The 21,954-nt window shown below is 45.3% G+C and overlaps 4 protein-coding genes across 5 annotated transcripts; 2 read left to right on the top strand and 2 right to left on the bottom strand.

Annotated features, from left to right (window-relative positions):
• The first annotated feature begins 797 nt into the window (after positions 1-797).
• LOC127761703 (uncharacterized) lies at positions 798-3,000 on the top strand. Its single transcript, XM_052286027.1, has one exon. The coding sequence runs from the start codon at positions 903-905 to the stop codon at positions 2,898-2,900; it is 1,998 nt and encodes a 665-aa protein (XP_052141987.1). The 5' UTR covers positions 798-902; the 3' UTR covers positions 2,901-3,000.
• Positions 3,001-3,534: 534 nt separating this feature from the next.
• Positions 3,535-7,945, bottom strand: LOC127764428 (heptahelical transmembrane protein ADIPOR2). The gene is made up of 4 exons (XM_052289310.1): positions 7,399-7,945; positions 7,193-7,282; positions 5,870-5,918; positions 3,535-4,464 (listed from the first exon to the last, which is right to left on the bottom strand). The coding sequence occupies exons 1-4, from the start codon at positions 7,686-7,688 to the stop codon at positions 3,781-3,783; spliced, it is 1,113 nt and encodes a 370-aa protein (XP_052145270.1). The 5' UTR covers positions 7,689-7,945; the 3' UTR covers positions 3,535-3,780.
• Positions 7,946-12,701: 4,756 nt separating this feature from the next.
• On the top strand, positions 12,702-15,021 carry LOC127762877 (tubby-like protein 4). Its single transcript, XM_052287404.1, has 8 exons — positions 12,702-13,403; positions 13,484-13,660; positions 13,786-13,841; positions 13,938-14,040; positions 14,138-14,227; positions 14,345-14,440; positions 14,559-14,626; positions 14,738-15,021. The coding sequence occupies exons 1-8, from the start codon at positions 12,804-12,806 to the stop codon at positions 14,811-14,813; spliced, it is 1,266 nt and encodes a 421-aa protein (XP_052143364.1). The 5' UTR covers positions 12,702-12,803; the 3' UTR covers positions 14,814-15,021.
• A 74-nt stretch (positions 15,022-15,095) lies between these two features.
• Positions 15,096-19,839, bottom strand: LOC127762878 (ubiquitin receptor RAD23b-like). 2 transcript variants are annotated; one of them, XM_052287405.1, is made up of 13 exons: positions 19,498-19,839; positions 18,696-18,857; positions 18,033-18,071; positions 17,892-17,959; positions 17,761-17,805; positions 17,175-17,352; positions 16,959-17,090; positions 16,821-16,889; positions 16,282-16,329; positions 16,064-16,173; positions 15,703-15,784; positions 15,464-15,596; positions 15,096-15,362 (listed from the first exon to the last, which is right to left on the bottom strand). In XM_052287405.1, the coding sequence occupies exons 1-12, from the start codon at positions 19,561-19,563 to the stop codon at positions 15,483-15,485; spliced, it is 1,113 nt and encodes a 370-aa protein (XP_052143365.1). In that variant the 5' UTR covers positions 19,564-19,839; the 3' UTR covers positions 15,096-15,362; positions 15,464-15,482. The 2 variants fall into 2 exon arrangements, with proteins under 2 accessions (XP_052143365.1, XP_052143367.1); XM_052287407.1 differs by having other exon boundaries at positions 16,821-16,886.
• Between the last annotated feature and the right edge of the window lie 2,115 nt (positions 19,840-21,954).

Raw genomic sequence — 21,954 nt, 5'->3', positions numbered from 1 at the left:
TAGCCGAATGATTCGAGGGAACGAACGAATTGAAAAAAAAATCGATTAATACGTACTACCTCTGTTTCATCAGGTTATAAGATTTTCTAGCATTGCCCATATTCATATATATGTTAATGAATCTAGACATAATATACTTCCTCCATTTTACAATGTAAGTCATTCTAGCATTTCCCACATTCATATTGATATTAATGAATCTAAATAGATATATGTGTCTAGATTCATTAACATCAATATGAATGTGGAAAATACTAGAATGACTTAAACTATAAAACGGAGGGAGTATATGAATATGGGTAATGATAGAAAAATCTTATATTCTGAAATGGAGGAAATATTATATAAAAGTTATATGTGTAAATTTTTTTTTTAAAAAAATCACCATGTTACTCAGAAATTAAGCGCACGAATTCTCAAGTCATCCCGTTCTCGCCTTCTCGGAAAGAATGATGAAGTCCAGTCTCTAGATCTGCAACGCTTGAGTCACTAGAAAGAAAAACAAAAAGACGACAGCTGTTTCAAACTACAGTAGAAAACACACAGTCTTTCGATCACGCTACATGTGCTCCACGACGAGAAAAACAAAACCAAAAAAAAAAAACGAAATGATCCTTGCCCGCCACGGTACACGAGTCCTACTATCCATACACACCCGTCCTATGCCGGTTCTTTTTTTTTTATTTTCTCCTTTTCTTTTTTTTCCCTTGATACGCTAATGTCGGTTCATTTCATCCATGCCAACTTGCCGAGCACTACCGACCTAGACCGCCTTGGCTGCCACGAAACCCCTCCCTATATAAGCCACGCGTCCTCCTCCACCAACACATCCACATCAACCCAGCGGGCTCAACTCCAAAGCCCATCCACTACCCAGCCCAAACCCAGCCCTCTCTCTCTCCATGGCCGCCACCGCCTTCGCCACCCTCGTCGGCCCACCGGAGGCACGCCGCCCCTCCGCCGCGGTGGCCGCCGCGCCCGCGCCGGCGACGGCGACGGCGACGACCACGGGCGACGCGTTCCTCGACCTGATGGACGCCAACTTCAACAGGCCGGCGCCGAGGAAGGCGCTCACGGAGAACCTCTCGCCGACGTTCGTGTCGTCGGGGGACGCCTGCCTCGACTTCTTCTTCCACGTCGTGCCCGGGACGCCCTCCGCCGCCGTCGCGTCGCTGCTCGCCGCCGCGTGGGGCGCCGACCCGGCGACCGCGCTCCGGCTGGTGGCCAACCTGAGGGGCGTACGCGGCACCGGCAAGTCCGACCGCGAGGGGTTCTACGCCGCCGCGCTCTGGCTCCACAGCCACCACCCGGCCACCCTCGCGCTCAACGCCGCCTCCGTCGCCGCCTTCGGCTACCTCAAGGACCTCCCCGAGCTCCTCCACCGCATCGTCAATGGTGGGTTGTCCACGAGGAAGCCCGGGAAGAAGGCGCGCCTCGCCGCCGCCGATGGCATCGGCTTCATCGCCCGCTATGGCCGTGGCCGTGGCCGTGGCCGCGGTCGCGGTTGCTTCCGTGGCCGTGGACGCGGTTACGCCCGCGGCTACCACACCAGCAGCAGGAAGCAGTCGCGCGGCGTCGGTTCGGCGGAGGAGCGCATCGCGGCCAGCCTGGAGCGCGACGGGAGGCTAGCGGCGAAGGCGGCGGTGGAGCGGCGGTGCAGGAGGGCGGAGGCCGCGGCGAGGGCGGTGGAGAGGTACAGCCGCGACCCTACCTACCGATCCCTGCACGATCGCACGGCCGATCTCTTCGCCGACCTCCTCCGCGACGACATGCGCAAGCTCGCCGAGGGGAACGTCCACGAGTTCTCGCTCGCCGCCAAGTGGTGCCCGTCGCTGGACAAGTCGTATGACCGCTCAACCCTCCTCTGCGAGGCGATCGCGCGGCGCCTCTTCCCCAAGGGCTCGTCGCCGGAGCTCGCCGCGGACCTCCCCGACGCGCATTACGCCTACCGCGCCCGCGAGCGCCTCCGCAAGGCGGCGCTCGTGCCGCTCCGCCGCGCGCTCAAGCTCCCGGAGGTGTACATCTCGGCGCGCGCGTGGGAATCGGTGGTGTACACGCGCGTCGCCTCCGTGGCGATGAAGAACTACAAGGACCTCTTCCTCAAGCACGACGCCGACCGCTTCAACGCCTACCTCGCCGACGTCAAGTCCGGCAAGAAGAAGATCGCCGCGGGCGCGCTGCTCCCGCACGAGATCATCAGCTCCCTCGACGACGACGACGACGGCGGCAGCGGCGTGGCCGACCTCCAGTGGCAGCGCATGGTCGACGACATGCGCGCCCTCGGCAAGCTCCGCAACTGCGTGGCCGTGTGCGACGTGTCCGGCAGCATGACCGGCCTCCCCATGGACGTCTGCGTCGCGCTCGGCCTCCTCGTGTCCGACCTCAGCGACGACCCGTGGCGCGGCCGCGTGATCACCTTCAGCGAGAGCCCACAGCTCCACCACATCGTCGGCGAGGCCCTCTCCGACAAGGCGCGGTTCATCCGCGAAATGAACTGGGGCATGAACACCAACTTCCAGGCGGTGTTCGACAAGATCCTCGAGGTGGCCACGGGCGCCGCCCTCTCGCCGGACAAGATGGTGCGCCGCGTGGTGGTGTTCAGCGACATGGAGTTCGACCAGGCGTCGGCGCAGCCGTGGGAGACGGACTACGAGGCGATCGTGCGCAAGTACACGGCGGCGGGGTACGGCGCCGCCGTGCCGGAGGTGGTGTTCTGGAACCTGAGGGACTCCAAGGCCGTGCCGGTCACCTCCGGCCAGAAGGGGGTGGCGCTGGTCAGCGGCTTCTCCAAGAACCTCCTCAAGCTGTTCCTCGACGGCGATGGCGTCGTCTCCCCGCGCGCCGTCATGGAGAAGGCCATCTCCGGCCCGGAGTACGACAAGCTCGTCGTCTTCGATTGAGAAGATGGCAAACCCTGCAGGCCTTTCCGTCTCGTGTTCTTCATCTTTTTGTAAAGTTTGGGGAAGTTTTATAAAAAATAGCAAATCTTCTCTAAATAAAGGATCGGAAAATTCGGTGCATACCACAAATCGTCCTCATATCAGTCATCGCCGTCGTTCTGGCCTCCTTTGGAACGAACGAATTTGATATGAATTTTGTGAAAATTGAACAAGTTAATACAAAATTCATTTAAAATTCATGCATGACAACCCCTTAAATTCAAATCTCGCGTTAAGTGGTGGTTGGATCCAGGGACTTAACTTTAGTCCCTGTATTTAGACACTAATTTAGAGAAATAAATATAGACTACTTACAAAACTAATTATATAAATGAAAGCTAATTCGCGAGATAAATTTTTTAAGCCTAATTAATCCATAATTATAGAATGTTTACTGTAGCATCATATAGGCTAATCATGAATTAATTAGGCTCAATAGATTCGTCTCGCGAATTATCCAAGATTAATTATGGATGGATTTTATTAATAGTCTACGTGTAATATTTATAATTAGTGTCCAAACATCCAATGTGATAAGTTTTAGTTCCATCTAAATAGTGTCTTAATCAACGAAAAGGAAACCAGAACTTCCAAATTGAAGGAAACCAAAACTTCCAAAGTTCATCGGGATTTGGAATTTTGGAGGCACGACCTTTTTTGTACTGTAAATCAATTTCTTCATCGTCCTCAATTCATCACATATAGATGTTCGATCGATCAAATGACAAGGTCACACACCCTGATTCTGAATCTCATCTAACACTGCTTCATTCTTCTAAATTTGAATATTGTTTGAATCATCAAAACGCAATGAGCAAAATGCCTAGGAGAGGAGAGTCGCCTACGACGTCGCGCTGCACGCGGCGGCCACCGTCTCCCGCCAGTTGAGCAGCACGTCGACGGCGACGTAGTGCGTCACCGCGCCGACGAGCACGAGCACGTGGAAGATCTGGTGGCTGTGGCCGACGACGTCGAAGACGCCCGGGCGCCACTTCTCCGGCACGCGGCTGACGTAGAACCAGGCGCCGGCGGCGTAGGCGAGGCCCATGGCGACCTCGAGCGAGAGCGCCAGGTAGCAGGCGGCGTGGCCCCAGTTGAGCCACAGCGCGTGCAGCGCCGGGACGACGCCGGAGAGGCCCATGGCGAGGAACAGCGCGGCGCGGAGACGCCGGAACCGCGGCGACGAGCAGGGCGGCGAGAGCAGCGCGCCGACGACGAGCGCGCCCAGCGCCGAGATGGCGGAGAGGTAGGCGACGCGCGCCGGGCGGTGGCACAGGAAGGCGTAGTACACCGGCGGAACGAAGGAGGCGACGATCATGGCGGAGATGCCGGCGTAGTCGAGCTGCCAGAACACCACGCTGGCGCGCCTGGAGTGGCACGCCAGCAGGTGCGCCGTCGCGCTGATCGCCAGGCACGTCATGGCGCCCACCAGGAACACCATCCGCGGCCACCGCGGCACGCCGTGCCCGCCGCCCAGCACCGCCGCCGCCGCTGCCGCCGCCGCGGCGTCATGGCTCGCCGCGCCCTGCATCCAATGCCACCTTCATTCACATCACTGTAACAACTGCATACTACCATGATGCTAAGTGCAAACACACCAACTCATATGCAAGCATAGTGCCACTTAAAAATAGTGAGCACAATTTTCAAGTTTCTTTTGAATTTCATCGTAATTTCTCAAAATAAAGAAGAAGAAGAAGAAATTGTTGAAGATTCATAGACGGATTGAGTCATTGGTCATCACAGAAATCAACGGCAGGATAGATACAAAGATTTGCCACCTGGTCTTGTCTGCTCATTGATCTGGGCCAGATGGCTGACAAAAGCTAGTGCTCATGGCAGGTGTCACTTCGTTCATTGTATCATTTCAGGAGCATTCGTGAAAATGCTGCAAACTATCTAGCAAATCTTAATTTGCCAATGATAAAAAGAAGGGATCAGCAAAGCAAAAGCCAAACGCTACATTTGTTTCCAAGAAGAGAGGAGTGTCTCCATCACAAGGTGAACTGTCTCACATGGCACCAAAAACACCTTGCTGCTTGTGATTGCAGTGTACAGTTTTTTTGTTAGAATCTGGCTGCTTTTGCTAGGTCTCCTTTGGAACATTACTAAATTTTTCGCAGGAGTTTCTGTTAAACTTCTACAGAAATCTGGGATATATTCTTGTGTTTCCAATAATCCAATGAGGTCCAAAGAGAACTCAAAACCGAATTCAGAACTGGCCTGCCAAGTACTGTACTACTACTCCAAAGTGTAAGTGTGGATAGATGCCGATTCATCATCAATCATCATCATCCCTGTGGAAGTGTGGATAGATGCCTGGACAGTTGTACCAGTGATACATGGAAAGCAGCAGAGGCATCTCCAAGACACCAAAGCTGATGAACATGTCCTCTCCTTGCAGCTTGCAGAATGCAAGGACAAGGATGACATATGTGTGTGTTCCCTAGCTAAGACCCTAGGTTGGCTGCAGCTCATCACGGCCGTTCATGTCCCTTTCTCACTTGCAATGGATGGTGGGACCCGGCTAGATTAATTCGTTAGCTTAATCAAGCTTTGCTAATGGCGGTACGGCACAGTGCACCTATCTGAATGAGCAATGAAACCCGTCCCATATTGCCAAACTATGTCGTTCGTTACCTAGTGTCAAACAAAATTCTATGCAGTAAAGTTCCAACAATAATGGTGCATAAATAACTGCAGTTTTCTTCAGATATGTGCAGAGTAGCAAAGATTGCGAGCTGTGACAAGGGATATAATCTGCTGAGGAGTAAACAATTAAATAATTAATGATTGTTATTTCTTCTAGAGAGTGGATGTTTGTTTCAGCATCTCCGAAAAGTAATATGATGAGTCATGAAAATAACTAGTATCACCGAAAGTAATACGAAAACAGGACATATTCATATATTCTTCGATTCGTTTCTTACCGAATGATCGTTAGTCTGCCAAGAAGCATTGGTTGATCCTACCACAAACCTGCAAAGAAAAGATAAGGATGACACAGAATTAAAGGGCCTTTGCGTAAACAGGAAAAAAAAACCCCTTCATTTTCTGGAGAGCTCATGACGAAGAAAAGGATTTAATTACATGAAGAACTAATGAGCATCCCATGTTCTTACTGAAAACCCCCCAACAAACTTAGAATTTGCACAACCAAAGCCATTGCATTTCCAAAGAGATACTCCATAATTCCATATTGTATTATAGTGGAGTACTATTTCCTTCATTGCCGACAACAAAGGTATAGAGAATGAGACGATAATGTACCCCAGCTAGGAGTACACGTCCTGACCTTATTCTCGGACCTTGTTTGTGCGATTCTCACAATCTTGGACAGTGAATTATTCAGCTTATCCAGATTAGCATCACATGGGCAGCATGCCAGCATCTATCTTTTCCTGACTACTATGATACACTTGCACACCAACAATTCATAATCTATCTTGTCACCACAAATTTTCAATCTGCTGTATGCTACTCCATATCTCCAGTGTGAATGGTAATTTTGCAGTGGTATGCATGTAAGAATGCATTTGACCCTTCTGTAAATGTTAATAGTATTACATTTACGACAGCAAACATGTGCACGAACACGAACAGAAATTGTTTGGGAGTGGTTGGTAATCCCTACTCTAGGTGGTCCTCTATAGCTCTAGTGACACCACCAAGAACTTGCTCCCAAAAAAAGGGGTGTGGCAAACTTTGCGTGATTGTCCGTATGCGAAAGTTTGTCGTTTTGATTTCGACATGGTTATTAATAGCATAGAACTAATTTACAGAATAATCGTTAAAAAACCAATATATAAATAATACAATAGCAAAATTGCGAAAACATGTGAAAACAAGAACAATATAGGAAACTAAGCGGCAACAAATCAGTCAGTGGTAGGAGCTTATTCATTCGCAGAAGTAATCAAGTAACCAAAGCAAATATACTCCATATTTGAATCTTTTGGGGTAAAAAGTAGTAAATACACATAATCTGGAGGGCACCACAGCAAAAGTCCCAAACATGAAAGCATCAAAGCAAATAGTATACACACTAGATAGACCTTTTCAAAGATACCTACTGGCACCCGGAAATCACGCGGTTATTTTTTTCTATTTGTAAGATTAAAAATGAATTAGAACAGCGAAGAGGATTGCATTTTAAATTGTGGAACAAGAAAGCAATAGAAATTGGGAAAAACATTTTTGAATAAGACTGTGACGTGGGTGGGATGTGATGTGTGTGGATGCAATGTATTTACCTGATGATCCCCGGCGCGACGTCGGCGGCGGCGTCGCCGGCGGCTCCGGCGAGCGCGAGCGCCAGGAAGAGCAGGAACCCACCGAGATGGCTGCATGGCATGCACAACAAACAATCGACATGAAAATTGAAAAGCAAATCATCCACCGATGAGATGATGAGAAGGAGAGATTGAATGGAATTGGGAGGGGGATTGGGGGCGCGCACGTCCAGACGTTGAGGGTCTCGTTGTGCCAGGAGAAGGCGCTGAGGGCGGCGTCGCGGAGGGGCCACTCGGCGCGGTAGTAGCCGCGGATGAACTCGTTGTCGCGCAGGAAGTCCGGGAGCTCGTCGTACCCCACCAGCCGCAGCCGCCGCCCCCTCTCGGCGGCCGCCTCCGCCGCAACCACCACCCCCTCCTCCTTCGCCCCCTTCTTCTCCCCGCCCCCGCCTCCGCCGCCGCCGCAGCGGCCAGTGCGCCTCATCTCCGCCGCTGCCGCGGCCACCACCGCTCCCATCGCTCTCTCTCTCGCGCGCGCGCCTGCGTGCCTGGATGGGGAGGGAAGGGAAGGGAAGGGAAGGGGGCGATGCGCTCCCGTCACGCGTGCGGCGAGGTTATAGGCGGAGGCGGAGGTGGTGGCGTGGCGTGGCGAAATCTTGGCGGGGAGCGCGCGCGCGGGCGGGCGCGCGGGCGACACGGGCGACGAGGCGAGGACGAGGACGCGGACGAACACGAGCGGGCGGCAGGGCACATGGGAGGGATGGGATGGGTGGGCAACTCTTCACCTGTTCCGTTGCACTTGCACAGCCTATTTTTTTATCTGAGAAAATTCAACAAATGTAATCGATCCAATTACAGGAAATATTATCGATAAGGCTGTCTTTAGTTCACACCAAAATTAGAAGTTTAGTTGAAATTGAAACGATATGATGGAAAAGTTGAAAATTTGTGTGTGTAGGAAAGTTTTGATGTGATAGAGAAGTTGGAAGTTTGAAGAATTATTTTGGAACTAAATACGGCGTAAGTAGAGTTCTATGAAATTGCATTATACAAGCGTTTTTGTTCTAAAAATACTATCACCGTTAGGGTTCCGTTAGAATGAACGGTGCATTTAATGACACGGAATGGATAAAATCATAACGACGATTGTATTTCTGGGAAAAAATCACTTGTATGATGGTATTTTTATGAAACCTGTACTTGTCAATGATATTTCTTGAATTTGGGTGTTTATCAATGACACTTCTTAAATGTTCTCTTTCTATTTTCTTCTTGCGGAGAAGCACCTGACAGCTCAGCCGTCGGATTGTGGATCGGATGGTCTAGGATAATCGTTACGATATTTTTTTTCTTTGTGAGCGGTGCTTTGTGCTTTTGAGTTTATGGCTGTGTTTAGTTCAGCGCAAAGTTTGGATTTTGGTTGAAATTGGAGATGATGTGACTAAAAAATTATGTGTATAACAGGTTGATGTGATGGAAAATGACTGAAGTTTGGATCCAAACTTTGGATCTAAATACAACCTATATTTTCCTGTGTGGAATGGCAATACTTGGAAAGAGTGCTGATACGTACTAAGATGTTTGAATCTCGTGATGATAAAGATGAAGATAAAAATTAAGTGTTTCACGTAAAACGAGGTGATAATAACGTGTGATTAATTGAGTTTTAATTGTTACAAACTTGAAAAATGGATTAATCTTATATTTTAAAACAACTTTCATATAGAAAGTTTTCGTATGAAACACACCGTTGAAAGTTTTCGTATGAAACATACCGTTTAACAATTTAAAAAGCGTGTCACGAGTATCTAAAAGCTTATCCAATTTTTGTTAGAGAAAACAAAAACAGGGCGTAGATTGGTTAAATCAAATTGATGTTGAAGAGGGGTTTGTTTGGCTTAAAGTGTTTGATACAACTGTGAACTGGGATAGATATGATGTTTGGTGATACATGCTAACATGCGGGTGCACATTTGGTAAGTGGAAGGAAAAAAAAAAGTAACACATCTGGATGGATATGTGCGAGACATAATTCCATTAAACATGGGTTACTTGCTTGCGTCTTTGAGATACAATAACTTGTGTTCCTATTGATAAGCATGATTACGCATGATTTGTTTTCGAGTGATGCATGCTTAAATTGTGATGGCCATATACATTGTACAGTGCAAGACGTCCACGTGTATGTTCTTTTATGAAAATTAAGAAAACCACATCTTAAAATAGTTCTCATGATAAATGCCTACTCATAGTGATCACTTCATAAAAAATCACTTATGTTCAGATTTAGTTCCTATTTGTTTCAGCTTAGCATTATTATAATCTGAATTATTAGAAGCAAGCAGAAACAAACAGAAAACTTATTATGATAGATTATTTTAATCTAAAAGCCAGATTACTATAATCTAGTAATCCACTTTAAAGGTGTTTTTTTTAATTATTGTATGGCTAACACCTAACAACCAGCTAATAATCCAGAGAAACAAACGGCTAACACTATGTCAGCTTATTATAATTTATTTTATGGTAATATGACTCAACAAACTAGATTACAATAATCTCAAACTAAAACAAACATGCCTTAAACTTAGAAGTGTTGTTGTTTTTTTTTAACGGAGGATGTGTACATGCTTGGAGTTGCGCGATGTCACTTCGTTTCCTGATAATTCAAAATATAACATCTTTGGTTTTTTTTTTCAACATAGCTCACTGAATGCCAAGTAATACAAGTGTGTGATTGTGTACTTCAGATTTTAGTCACGCACGTTCAACCCGGGTATGAACTATGCCCTACGTTTTTCCTTTTTACAAAGGATACCTTCCTCGCAACTTGTTCGTAAAACTGGTATGATAAAAATTTAACTGTTTTTGTTATTGTTTAGACTGCCAATTTGCTGTTAAATTATCTGATACGAACAGGACCGGTACATCGTTTCAAAAGGTTAGGGCCGTTGGGCCAACCACCAACCGTGTAGTTTATCACACTACTTCCTCTCGTACCACCAACCGTGTAGTTTACCAAATGGGGAATAATTAATTATTTATCACTCTTACGGATGGTGATAAATGATTTGCACTAGACCTACATGTCATAGACACATGAGGGCCCACATGTTATAGATAGCGAGTGGCAAATAATTAATTGCCACATCTTGAAAGTGACCCACAGTTAAATGTCCCGTAAATGGAGTAATAACAAGTGAATTTTCTGGTTTCGTCAGGGTGGGTGGCTTGCACGCTTGGAAGAGACGGTGAGAGACGCTACTACTATACATGCTTACTTGGCGGAAGGAAGGGGAGGAGGATTCGTGAAAGATTGATCTCGTCAGCTTCGTTATCTCAAACTAATTAATCTTGTTTTTTTTTGTCAAATGCTCAAATGGCACGGTGATTTCATTTGCGCAGAACAGTTCGAGAGTTTTTTTTTCAAAGAAAACCCTAGACATGGCCCGTTTGAAACATATCATTCACCAAATTAATTATTAATGCAGATTACCTACTTAATTATAAAAATAAATTAATTGTTTAACAAAATGAATACGGTGCAAAAGTTGTTTCTAAGACAGCTTATACTTAGCTTTGTTGAGTAAAGGCCGAGATGATTATTCCATTATTTTAAAAAAAAGAGAGCTTATGTTTAAGACGTGGAGCAAATAGTCCATGGCAACGATTTGATAAAGCGGCCAAAAATGAATGGAAAAACGCCAGTAATAATATGAGAGACAGTTTCGCTTTTTCCGGGATGGCCCAAAAAGTATATATTGGCTAGGTCCATTTCTGCCATGTGGGCCCATCTGGTGCCAACGCATGGCCAATTTATTCGTGGGCCGGGCCCACATTTTTAACATATGAGCCCAACCTACCAACAAATTAGTACTCCCTCCGTCAAGGGATTTTGGTTGGATATGACACATTTCTCTATACAGATTCGTTGTACTAGGATATGTAAGCCTGTCAAGATTCGTTGTATTAGGATGTGTCACATCCAAACAAAATCCCTTATATTTAGAGCAAGTTTAATAGTATAGCCAACTACTAGCTACAATTCATCTATAGCCAATCTAATAGCTCATTCATACAATAGTTACATACTACACTATTAATATCTGGTCCTATATGTCATACGCACAATGTATCTTGGAGTCTGTGCTACAGCTGGCTACAAATGTGTAGCCCGCTGCCCTTCTCTCTCCTTCTTTATCTCCTTAAAATATGTTTATAGTTGGCTTATAGCCTGCTATTGTATCTGCTCTTAGGACGGAGAATGTACTTTCGTGTGGCTGTGTTCTTCTCAACAAGACAACAAGTTAGGAACTCTTCTACACACGTAAAACGAAACAATTTATTAGCACATGATTAACTAAGTATTAACTAATATTTCTAAAAAATGGGTTACTGTGATTTTCTAAACAACTTTTCTAAAATAACTGTGAACATTTAGAAAGCATACGGGTGAAAAAAAGAGTGGGATGGAGCTGGGAAAACCAGCCCTCGTCTCCATAGAGTGGAGATTGGATGGAGCAGACCCCGATCACCATGCACACCTCCGCCGCTCCGTCGCCGCCGCACGCCGACGATCGCCGCCGCCGGAGAAGGGGCACCCACCCACCGCCGCCGCCGGCGGCGGCGGCGCGCGGAGGCCAAACCAAACCACCCACCCAATCCATCCCCGCGTTTAAATTTGGGTGGCGTTTTTTTTAACAAGTTGCACTGCATCCGCAAAATTCGAGCACCCTGGTGATTGCTGCTTCCAAAGCTGGCGTTTGCAGTTTGCTTCGTACTTGCGCATTAAACAAAAGCGGCTCACATGTTTGGGAATTTATTGGAACCGCAGCTTTATTACGGATGGATGGAATGCGTCAACGTTACGGCCCCGCTGTTCATCTTATCCTTTTTTTTTTTATCAGTTCATTCATTTATTTTACTGTTCGCTGCTGCTGCTCGTCCAATTTAAGCATGCCATGGTTTTCTTTTGCGGGAAAAAAATAGGTAGGAGTAATAATTTTTTGCAGAGTCAGCTTTTAAATGAGCAAATTTGAAATAGATGAATTAATATACCTCTAGATTTTGAAACAACTTTTTGATAGTATAAAATAGAAATCAATCCAATCTACTCCTTCCGTCCTAAAATATAAGTATTTTTTAGCTAGTGTGTCCAGATTTATAGTCAAAAGTTGCTATATTTTGGGACGGAGACAGTAGTATGGAGTACATCAGGATGTATCCAACCAAGCACATTTGAAAAAAAAAATTGAATTCCAACATTTTTTGTATAATGTTTAAATGATCTGGGATTCTGATGATGACGTCCGCGTGTTCCATTCAAATGAGGGGGGCACACAGTACATGAGGTTTGTACTTGTGTCACCGAAATGGCAAAATCCAAGGAAGAAAAGCTCCAAAAAGGAATCAAATCAATCCACCCCAAAAAGTCCAACCCCCAACCAAGACGGCGACCGTTACCACATTTCAAACCCAAACCCACCCCCCTCTCGCGTTTCAAATTTAAATCCTCCCTCCAAATCACCACCACAAATCACAAACCCAACCCCCACAATTTGAATAAGACAAACACACAACCTCTCTCTCTCACACACACACAGAACTCGCGAGCTCTCGCGCCTCGCCTCCCATGGCGGCCACGAAGCGGGAGCCCCTCCGCCCCATCAGCACCAACGCTGGCACGGTCGAGAGACGGGCTCGCGGCGGCGCGGCTGCGGCTGCGGCGGCGAAGGAGAAGGAGAAGGAGAAGGAGAACGAGGTGCCCACCGAGATTGGGCGGGGGAAGGATGGAGGGGAGAAGAAGCCGCCTGTGGTGGTGGCGGTGGTGGTGCCGCCGGCGCCGCCGCTGAAGCCGTCGTCGCTGCAGGTTCGCATGAAGGCCGAGGAGGAGAAGGAGAGGGAGGAGGAGGAGGAGGGGTCGTCTCCGGCGGTGGCGTTGGTGGCGGGGTTGCAGGTGAGGATGGGGCCGAGGGGGAGGGAGCTGCTACTTCCACCGCCGCCACCGCCGCCGCCGCTGCCGCTGCCGACGTCGTCGTCGTACGAGGCGTGGGACCTCTCCGACAACGAGGCGGCGCCGGCCTCGTCATGGGCGACGCTCCCCAACCGCGCCCTCCTCTGCCGCCCTCTCCCCCTCGACGTCGGCAGGTGCACCTGCATCATCGCCAAGGAGACGCTCGCCGCCGCCGCCGCAGGCGCCCGTGGCGTCGCGCTCTACTCCCTCTACACCAACGTGAGCCTCTTCCATCATCCAAATCTTCCTCTCTGGTTGCTTGCTTGCTTGAGCGAGTCTAATCGGCGGCGGCGGCGCAGGAGGGGCAGGGGCGGCAGGACAGGAAGCTGGCGGTGGCGCGGCACCGGAGGAGGAGAGGGAGGTCGGAGTTCGTGGTGGCGCAGAATCTGGACGGCATCTTCTGCACCTCCGACAAGAATTTCCTCGGCACATTGAGCTCAAACCTCGTCGGATCCAGATACCGAATCTGGGGCCAGGTACAACAAACCACAACCTCCTCTCTCTCTCTCTCTCCTTCCTCCTCATGGTGATAGTTTGATGGAGAATTGGAGATGAGCCGCCATTGATGTGGGTGTTCAACTGTCCATGATTGCAAATGCAGGGGAACAGGGTGGATGAGATCAAGAGCCAGTCGAAGCGGCTCCTCGGCGTCGTCGCGTGAGATTCGATATCCGTTTGGGGTCATTTCATGCAGGAATTGTGAAGGTTTTTGAGTGATTTTTGTTGAATTTGTCAGGTTTTGGTTTTGTGCAGGTTTGCGCCTACTGTTACTACGCTTACAGGGAGCTTCAGAAGCATGAGGGCTTGGATTCCCAAGAACCAATCCATTCATCTGAAGAACAGCAATTCAGCTCAGGCAAGTGAATTTCCTGTTGTGGAGGTTGGAAATTCAGTGGAATAATTCATTAGGCTAAGAATGTGGTTTTTGGAATGTTCAATTTTTCTTTTTCCAGATTCAGCACATCAGTGGGCTTCCAAAGGATTGGCAAGAGAAGAAGATCAAGGCTGATCAGCTCTGCTCAAGATCTCCTTTCTACAACAATGTATGCAATTTCTCTCTTAAGATTTTAAAATGACTCTTGTTATTTGATTGATACTATGCCAAGATTCAGAGTAAGCTGATAGCAAGATGTTTGTCCTGCTGCATTCATCGTTCACAGATGACAAAACGGTATGAACTGGACTTCAGAGAGAGGGCAGGGAGGATGGGATACAAGGTGCAGCCATCGGTGAAGAACTTCCAGATGACTTTGGAGGTAAACAGAGCAACCTTATGCTGTTGCCACACTCCTGAACTCTAATTGTTGGATCTGATTGGAATCTCATGGCTATCACAACGGAACAAACTGTGAGTAATTTTGCTTTGTTTGGCAGGAGAATGGAAGGCAGACAATTTTGCAGCTTGGTAGGATTGGCAAGTCCAAGTACATTATGGACTTCAGGTAAGTTAAAAAAAAGAAAGCAATAATCTTCATCATAGCAGGGTGTAATTCTGAATTTTTTTTATCAGTCAAAGAGCAAAGATTCATTAGCATAAGCATCGTTCGTTGTAGGTACCCATTGACTGGCTACCAGGCATTGTGCATTTGCCTGGCATCCATCGACTCCAAGCTATGCTGCACACTATGAGATGATGTATCGGAGATGTGAGGGAACCTCATTTGGATTGGTGGAAATTCACAGGAATTTTATAGATTTAAACTAATGTCCGTAATAATCCTGTAAATTTCCAACATTCCAAAGGAGTCCTGGCCTATTTTGAATTGAGTAGCGATTTTGTAAGAGCAATTGTCCCATTCTCGCCTTGAGAAGGGGCTAATAATGCAACGGAGCTCTGTTCTCGACAATCGCAATGTTTTCTGCACACTATATTTACTGCTCTAGAAATCACGAATTGAATAACACAAACAGGACAGAAAATGTGGTCAACACAATTCACATCCATTGAAATTTCTGGCTAAAAACGGATGGACAAAAGGATCCGTCCCTCAGACAGCTCGAATAAATGTTAAGCCATGTATTTGAATGCTAAGCCAGCAATTAAATAAAGCAAGTATTGTACAAGAGATAAATCGATGCAACGCGGTGTTAGCTCCATCTCAGCTTGTTCAATTTGGATCCAAAGCACCCGCAAACTTCCAAAGTCTGATAAATTGCAGGGCAGGTGTACAGAATAAGCTGTCATGGCCCCCACAAATAAAACATAATCGTTAGTGCATGGTTTCCTACTGAACCAAAGACAGGGAAACAGTCGGCCAGGACATGGCAAGAGTTCTCACCGGGTTTAAATAATTCCATCTAATCTTCATCAGCAGCATGTTCAAGAAGGTAATTTGCTGCGAGTTGCTCGTTCCTGTCACAGGCGAAGAATGCTTCGATGACACGTGCTCTGTCAAATCCCATGCCTTCAAGCTGAAGCATGAAAATAATTCAAAACATTGTTGTTATGTAATGTTATGTACACTGTATATACTTCTGTAACAAGAGGTAATAAGTGAGTTAACTATGTTGTACATACCCGTCCAATCGCCTCTTGCTCTTCAGGTGTGACATTGATAGAATGGGGCATCTCATCCTGGTCAGGTTGGTCTAAGAAGTCCCTGTATCATCAGGAAGCAGGCGAGTACAAATGAATACCGGAGTAATGCACACGTACTACCACAGAAAGTCCATAAAAAGGTGTAACCATATTGTACAAGTAGCACCGAGGAAAATCCATTGAAAGAAGTTATGGGAGTGTGCTGAAGCAACACAGAGAACATACCAATGGCATTTCAAGTTTATAATTGATTTTTTTTCATTTCACATTAACGAATCCTATAACCCTATAACAAATCAAATGAAACCAGAATTGAATCAAGCAGATGAACAGTTCATACCCATCAGCACCATCAAAGGGCTCATTTATTAACTGAAGGAACTCATCATGGTTCTCCTGAATCAACCTCAGAAGTTGAGGATTCTTCTTGCTCAGTTCCTGGAGCATAGGCTATAACATGATACCAGCACAAAGATTAGGCAGGTGATACAAAATAAGCCATAGCAGGCTATACAAGATAATCCATAGCATGTAAACATGTCAAACAAGATAAATGACCTGCAATATTTGTGGGTTAGTATGAACCATTTCCCGAAGCGCCTGAAACTGCAAAATAGTGAAGATAGCGGTGTTATACTTCAACAATTCAAACAACGCAACGTTATACTGAATGGAGGTATACCAAAATGATGCTTTTTTTTTTTCTCGAATACACATGAGGGTACCAAAATGATGTGAACATTAGGTCCTGTCTCAAAAAAGGAAAACATGATATGGAAGTTTCACTAAGTTGATGCTCACACCATACAGGGTGGTGCGCTGTTCAAGCACAAAAGATGACAGGGTATGCTATCAAAATAACAATAATAAATCAGAAACAATGCTAGCAGCATCAAAAGCATCTTATCATGCATACAGTGGCTCCATTGCTGGCTATGAAAAGCTAAAAGGTAGTTATCCGGTACCAGACAAACACTGGCAACATAATTTATATATTCAAGAAACACTATATTAAAAAACCAAATATTTGCTCAGGAAAATTATACTGAACAAAAAACAAAAATAATCTTATATGGCAAAACAGAGGGGATGACAACCTGTTGGTTATGTCTAAGGAACTCAAGTGTTCCACCACCAGCACCACCTCCATCATTTGCATCGCCCTGCTAAATTTCAATTGTTAAATACATGCAATAGTAGGCGATGGTAATGAATAGCCAAGATAGCATATAAACCTGTGGGAAAAGATTTAACGGGGATGAGTTTGGAATTCCAGACAGACTGGCTTCCCTAGTAGAAGATGGCTCGGTTGTGTTTGCCCCTTGACCACCTGTTGGAACAGCAACCTCCGCTGTAATTGGAATGCCCTAATGTTTGGGAGAAACAAACATTATCCATTAACGTTAGAAAAAAAAGAATAACAAACATTTACAGGAGGAAACAGAACATACAGAATATAGATATTCAACAGCACGCTCTGGGTTGTTATAAGCTGCACGTAGAGCTCTTTGGACTTTATCTCTGTCCCAACTGCCACCACCCATTTCCATCAGCTGGTTAATCGTAGTGTCAAGATTGCTTCCCGACAATAGATTTGATGCTGCTTGACCATATGCGTTTGAAGGGGCTCTAAAATAAAAATAAGTTTTAGCAAGCATATAAAGTATATTTCATTAGAAAGTAAACAGTGGAACCCATATTCATAAGACCAATTCAGATCTATCTTCCATAGCTATTAGAATCCCAAAATTGAACAGGACTAAGCCTAACTTCCTGCTGATAGCTAGCAAGTGTGTTTTTTTCCCCTCCTCTCTCGCAGACCACAATTTATTAGTTCATCTTATCACGTATGCGTGTATGCCAGTCTTCACAATGGACCCTTATCAGATGTGGTAATGTATGAAATGTTGAATGATTTGAGTGTGCTATCAAATTTAAAGAAAGGAATTTTCCTTCGGAGTGACCACGTCACGAAACAAGGATATTAGTGGCAAAAAAGGACATAGCACAAATATTGATTGCAGACTGGAAACATACTCCGCAGGTGGCCTTTCGGGCTGGGGTGTTCTTGTAGGTGCAACTCTGCAAGAGCACAATACATCCACCTAGTGAGTAATACCTTATATGAATGGGGAAGATGCAAAAAAGAAAGTCAATAGTGCACTCACAGGGGTTGAGGAGCTGCTCGTGAAGCATCCGCAGGAGTTTCTTGCCTGGTCAAAGGGGTGCTTGAAGTCTAATAACGGATCATGCAGTCAGTAAATGAAAAAAAAACATTTGCATATACATCTAAAAAGTAATAGTATTACCAGTGAACTTAAAGCTCCACTGGAACCAGAAGCTTTACTCTGCATAGAATCAGAGATTAAGTAAATAATCATGTCTTCCAAAGCAACACAAGAAGAGCACAAGCATGAGAGGAAATGTCGGATAATGTGATTATAGATAATGGTAACTGTAAAGCCAGTAGATAGAGAAGCGACTGTTGACAGGTCATGAAAATTAATCATAGAAAGAAGCATAAGAACGATTCAGGTGTCAATTAAGTTTGGTACTGTGGCATAGAAGAAACTACCCATGTTCCTTATTCGCCCATGTCAGATTATCAGAAAACCAACATGCATTAAATGAGGCCAGAGCCAGGCATATTCATCGTTTATGAATATCCACAAAATGATTACGTCTCGCAAGTTATTGTTTAACTGTTTATGCTATTAACTCCCTCCGTCCCATAAAAACAAACCTACTATGGGATGTGACACATCCTAGTAGTATGAATATGGAGGATGTGTCACATCTTGTACTAGGTTTGTTTTTTATGGGATGGAAGGAGTATATGGAACGTCATCGTGTTTTCCTTAACAACTAAGTTTGCTGCACCGTTACACCCAGCATCCAGTCAGAAAAGAATTAAATGAAGCGTAATAAATAACATCACCATTTAAATTATATACAGCACATACGCGGCCTACCTTACTAAGCATGACAACTAAAAACCCAACTTCACTGACTTTGTTCTCTTCCAATGTACTTTCATCTTTCAAAACCTTGCCATTGTGAATCAGCAACTGTTGGCCCCATGGGTAGCTATCCTTTCCTTGTATCTCTTCAATGATCTTCTTGACAGCCATAATCTGTTCCATAGTGTACAAACAGAAAAATCCTGGAATGGTTATATATGTAGCAGAGCCATTTTTGCTATAATTATAGAAGACGTAGCAGACAAGTAATAAATATCTAAACCCCTGTTGGACCCAGGGTTTCAAATACTGGTTTTGGATGGAATTATCATCCCCCAGTGAAACCCGACAAGTTTTACTTTTATCCAATAATCAGCCAGTACAATGCTATGCATTCAATATTTCAAAGGAGACGATAGCTCCTTTCGGACAGTAACCACTTGCTAACATTGCTGCGCCTGAATCATCATGAACACACTGTAAAACTATGAGTCCAAAGCAGACGATAGCTCCAAGCCTGCAGCTTAATCCATCCATCCTCACGAACACAGCTCCGAGGGACTATCATCATCCAGGCATATCCACTACATTACCATATAATAATAAATAACTAAATAACAGCAAACAACGAGCCCTCCAACGAGGTGAGCCATACTTGCTGAAACGAAACCCTAGCGGAGCAGGACTCAATGGCTACCTCGCATCTACATTGGTGGAAACCCTAGCAAAAACTCTCCATCTCCCCACTAACGAAAGCTACACACGAGAAGGGGAAAAGAAAATCGAAATGGGCGTAGGGGGGAAAATTTCTCACGGTGTCGTTGGGCTGCACCCGGATCTCGAACTGGGTGCCCTTGAGGGTCTTCACCGTCAGCTTCATGGCGCCGCCGGAGAGTCGAGCACGCCCCCACCCCCACCCAACCAGCAGCCTCTCTCGGCTAGGGTTTTAGGCCCGCCGGTCGATCGGCTCGGTAGCCCTAACGGATCATGCAGAGAGGAGACCCGCTCCTACGTCGCAGCACCGCCGAGCGGCGGCTAGGGTTGGGGATGCGGCGTCGTCGTCGTCGTCGGCGGCGGCGGCGGCGGAGGAGGTGGCGGCTCGCGGAGTGGAGGGGAGGGGAGGAGGAGGCGCGTGGCGGTGTTGTGCCACGCGATTGAAGACGATCTCTCTCTCTCTCTCTCTCTCTCTCTCTCTCAATTAAGTGGGCCACGCGGATGGTTGACGGGCCGGCCCATCTGAGTTTGTGGATGGGCCCTGTGCGGTATTTTTTCATTTTAAATTTTTATTTTTTAATATTTATAGAAATATTGTACCGGCGTAAATATAAATATTTACAGAAGTGACGTGAGGGACGGACAAGTTGAAAAAAAATAGAAAAATGTATTTTTTGGCAGGGCGAAAATTGCATTTACCCCCTTGCAGCCCTTGTAGAGGACGGCAAGGGACCTAAGTGCAAAATGCGTACACCTTGACGCCCTCCACTTGGGCGGCAGGGGCCATTTGTGTAAATATTTTGAATGGTATAATATTTCTATAAATATTAAAAAAATTAAAATTAAAAATGAGAAAAATTCGCTTACCGGAGTACTCCCTCAATTTTACAGATGAATCTGAACACACAAAAAAGTCCAATTCTAGAGATGAATCTGTACACATATGTGTCCAGATTCATCTCTAGAATTTGATTTTTTTTTTGGGACGGAGAGAGTACTAAAAAAGGCTCGGTCCAAATGGTAAAACCGTATTGTTAATTCCGGTTAGGTAGAGAAACGTGGCACCCGTTTACCTCGGGTTTTATAGAACAGGCTCTATAGAACAGGCGACGGCGACCCGTTTTTTTTCTTGGAGGCGTTGTTTAGAATACATGTCATGTTTCTATCAGTAGAATCAAATGTAGACACGTGGTATAGTTATATTTTTTTTCTCCTGACTATAGTTTTACACTTATAGGACTATAGACTTATATTTCATTATTGCTTTATCAATAAAAACATCTCACTATTTTATACGGGTTGTTTCAAAAGAAAAAAAAGAAAAGATCGACATTGTCCATGTTCAGATTAGTTACTGATTATCTCATTATTTGTTTAATTGTTTATTATTCAGACAATGTCATGTGATTCAGCAGGCGATTGTGACCCGATAATGCATGGACACGTCCATCAACAGGTAGACTGTTACACACCACTGTTATGGATCTCAGCAAGGTCCTAATCGAGCCACAATGATTAAATAATAAGGCAAGCAAGCAAAGCAAACGTGTTTACCTTTGTGTTTTTTTTTCTAAATGTATCTTCTTTAGTTACTTTTGATCTGGGCACAACATTGCTTTTTCATTATAAAATTATAGCCCCTCTACCAAGCATATATATATATAGTAAACATATAATGCAGCCGTCAAAACTACGTACTTCCTCCGTTTTATATTATAAGACTTTCTAACATTGCCCACATTTATATAGGTGTTAATGAATCTAGACATATATATGTGTCTAGATTCATATATATATGTCTAGATTCATTAACATCTATATGAATACGGGCAATGCTAGAAAGTCTTATAATATGAAACGGAGCAACTAGTAATTTAACATTCGTGCAACAGCTACATTCGTACATCTATACCATATTTCACCTGGTAGTCTCAATTGTCATTCGCATACTCTCTCAGTTCTGAAAAAAACGAATCTAGAACTGGATGTGACATATTCTAGTACAATAAATCTGGATAGAGATATGTCCAGATTCGTAGTACTAACATATATCACATCCAGTACTAGGTTGGCTTTTTTGGGACGGAGGGAGTATGTTATTATCATGTTGTATTCCGCCCTATATTTACCTCCGATACCAATCCCCTTAATGTACTGAGCGTGCTATTCAAAATATAACACCTCCTAGTATAATGAATCTGGACAACCTTTTATCCAGATTCGTTATACTAGGAAGGATCACATCTCTTTCTAGGTTGGCTTTTTTTTGACAGAGGGAGCAGTTCCTTAACCTCTTATGGCATAAAACATGTGACTAGACATCTAATCATCATTTATTTGACTCATGATATTATCGCCAACCTATGTGTAAAGACACCACCAACTGGGTTGTGGTAACCCCTCCCCTCCGCACACAAAACGGAGCGATAAATTAACGTATGATTAATTATGTATTAGCTATAAAAATTTTAAAAATAGATTAATATGATTTTTTAAAGCAACTTTCCTACGTAAACATTAACGTACCGTTTAGCAGTTTGAAAAGCGTGCGCGCGAG

Source organism: Oryza glaberrima, chromosome 2, assembly GCF_000147395.1.
Source record: "Oryza glaberrima chromosome 2, OglaRS2, whole genome shotgun sequence".
Lineage (NCBI taxonomy): Eukaryota > Viridiplantae > Streptophyta > Magnoliopsida > Poales > Poaceae > Oryza > Oryza glaberrima.
Note: the sequence above shows the minus strand (reverse complement) of the source record. Positions and strands in the feature narration are given on the sequence as shown.

Coding starts and splice junctions, on each gene's coding strand:
- LOC127761703 (XM_052286027.1), top strand. CDS start 903: ATGGCCGCCACCGCCTTCGCCACCCTCGTCGGCCCACCGGAGGCACGC.
- LOC127764428 (XM_052289310.1), bottom strand. CDS start 7,688: ATGGGAGCGGTGGTGGCCGCGGCAGCGGCGGAGATGAGGCGCACTGGC. Junction 7,283..7,398: donor GAGACCCTCAACGTCTGGAC/GTGCGCGCCCCC, acceptor CATGCCATGCAG/CCATCTCGGTGGGTTCCTGC. Junction 5,919..7,192: donor GTCGCGCCGGGGATCATCAG/GTAAATACATTG, acceptor TTTTCTTTGCAG/GTTTGTGGTAGGATCAACCA.
- LOC127762877 (XM_052287404.1), top strand. CDS start 12,804: ATGGCGGCCACGAAGCGGGAGCCCCTCCGCCCCATCAGCACCAACGCT. Junction 14,228..14,344: donor GATCTCCTTTCTACAACAAT/GTATGCAATTTC, acceptor CATCGTTCACAG/ATGACAAAACGGTATGAACT. Junction 14,441..14,558: donor ACTTCCAGATGACTTTGGAG/GTAAACAGAGCA, acceptor TTTGTTTGGCAG/GAGAATGGAAGGCAGACAAT.
- LOC127762878 (XM_052287405.1), bottom strand. CDS start 19,563: ATGAAGCTGACGGTGAAGACCCTCAAGGGCACCCAGTTCGAGATCCGG. Junction 18,858..19,497: donor GGGTGCAGCCCAACGACACC/GTGAGAAATTTT, acceptor ACTATGGAACAG/ATTATGGCTGTCAAGAAGAT. Junction 17,091..17,174: donor CTGTTGAATATCTATATTCT/GTATGTTCTGTT, acceptor CCCAAACATTAG/GGCATTCCAATTACAGCGGA.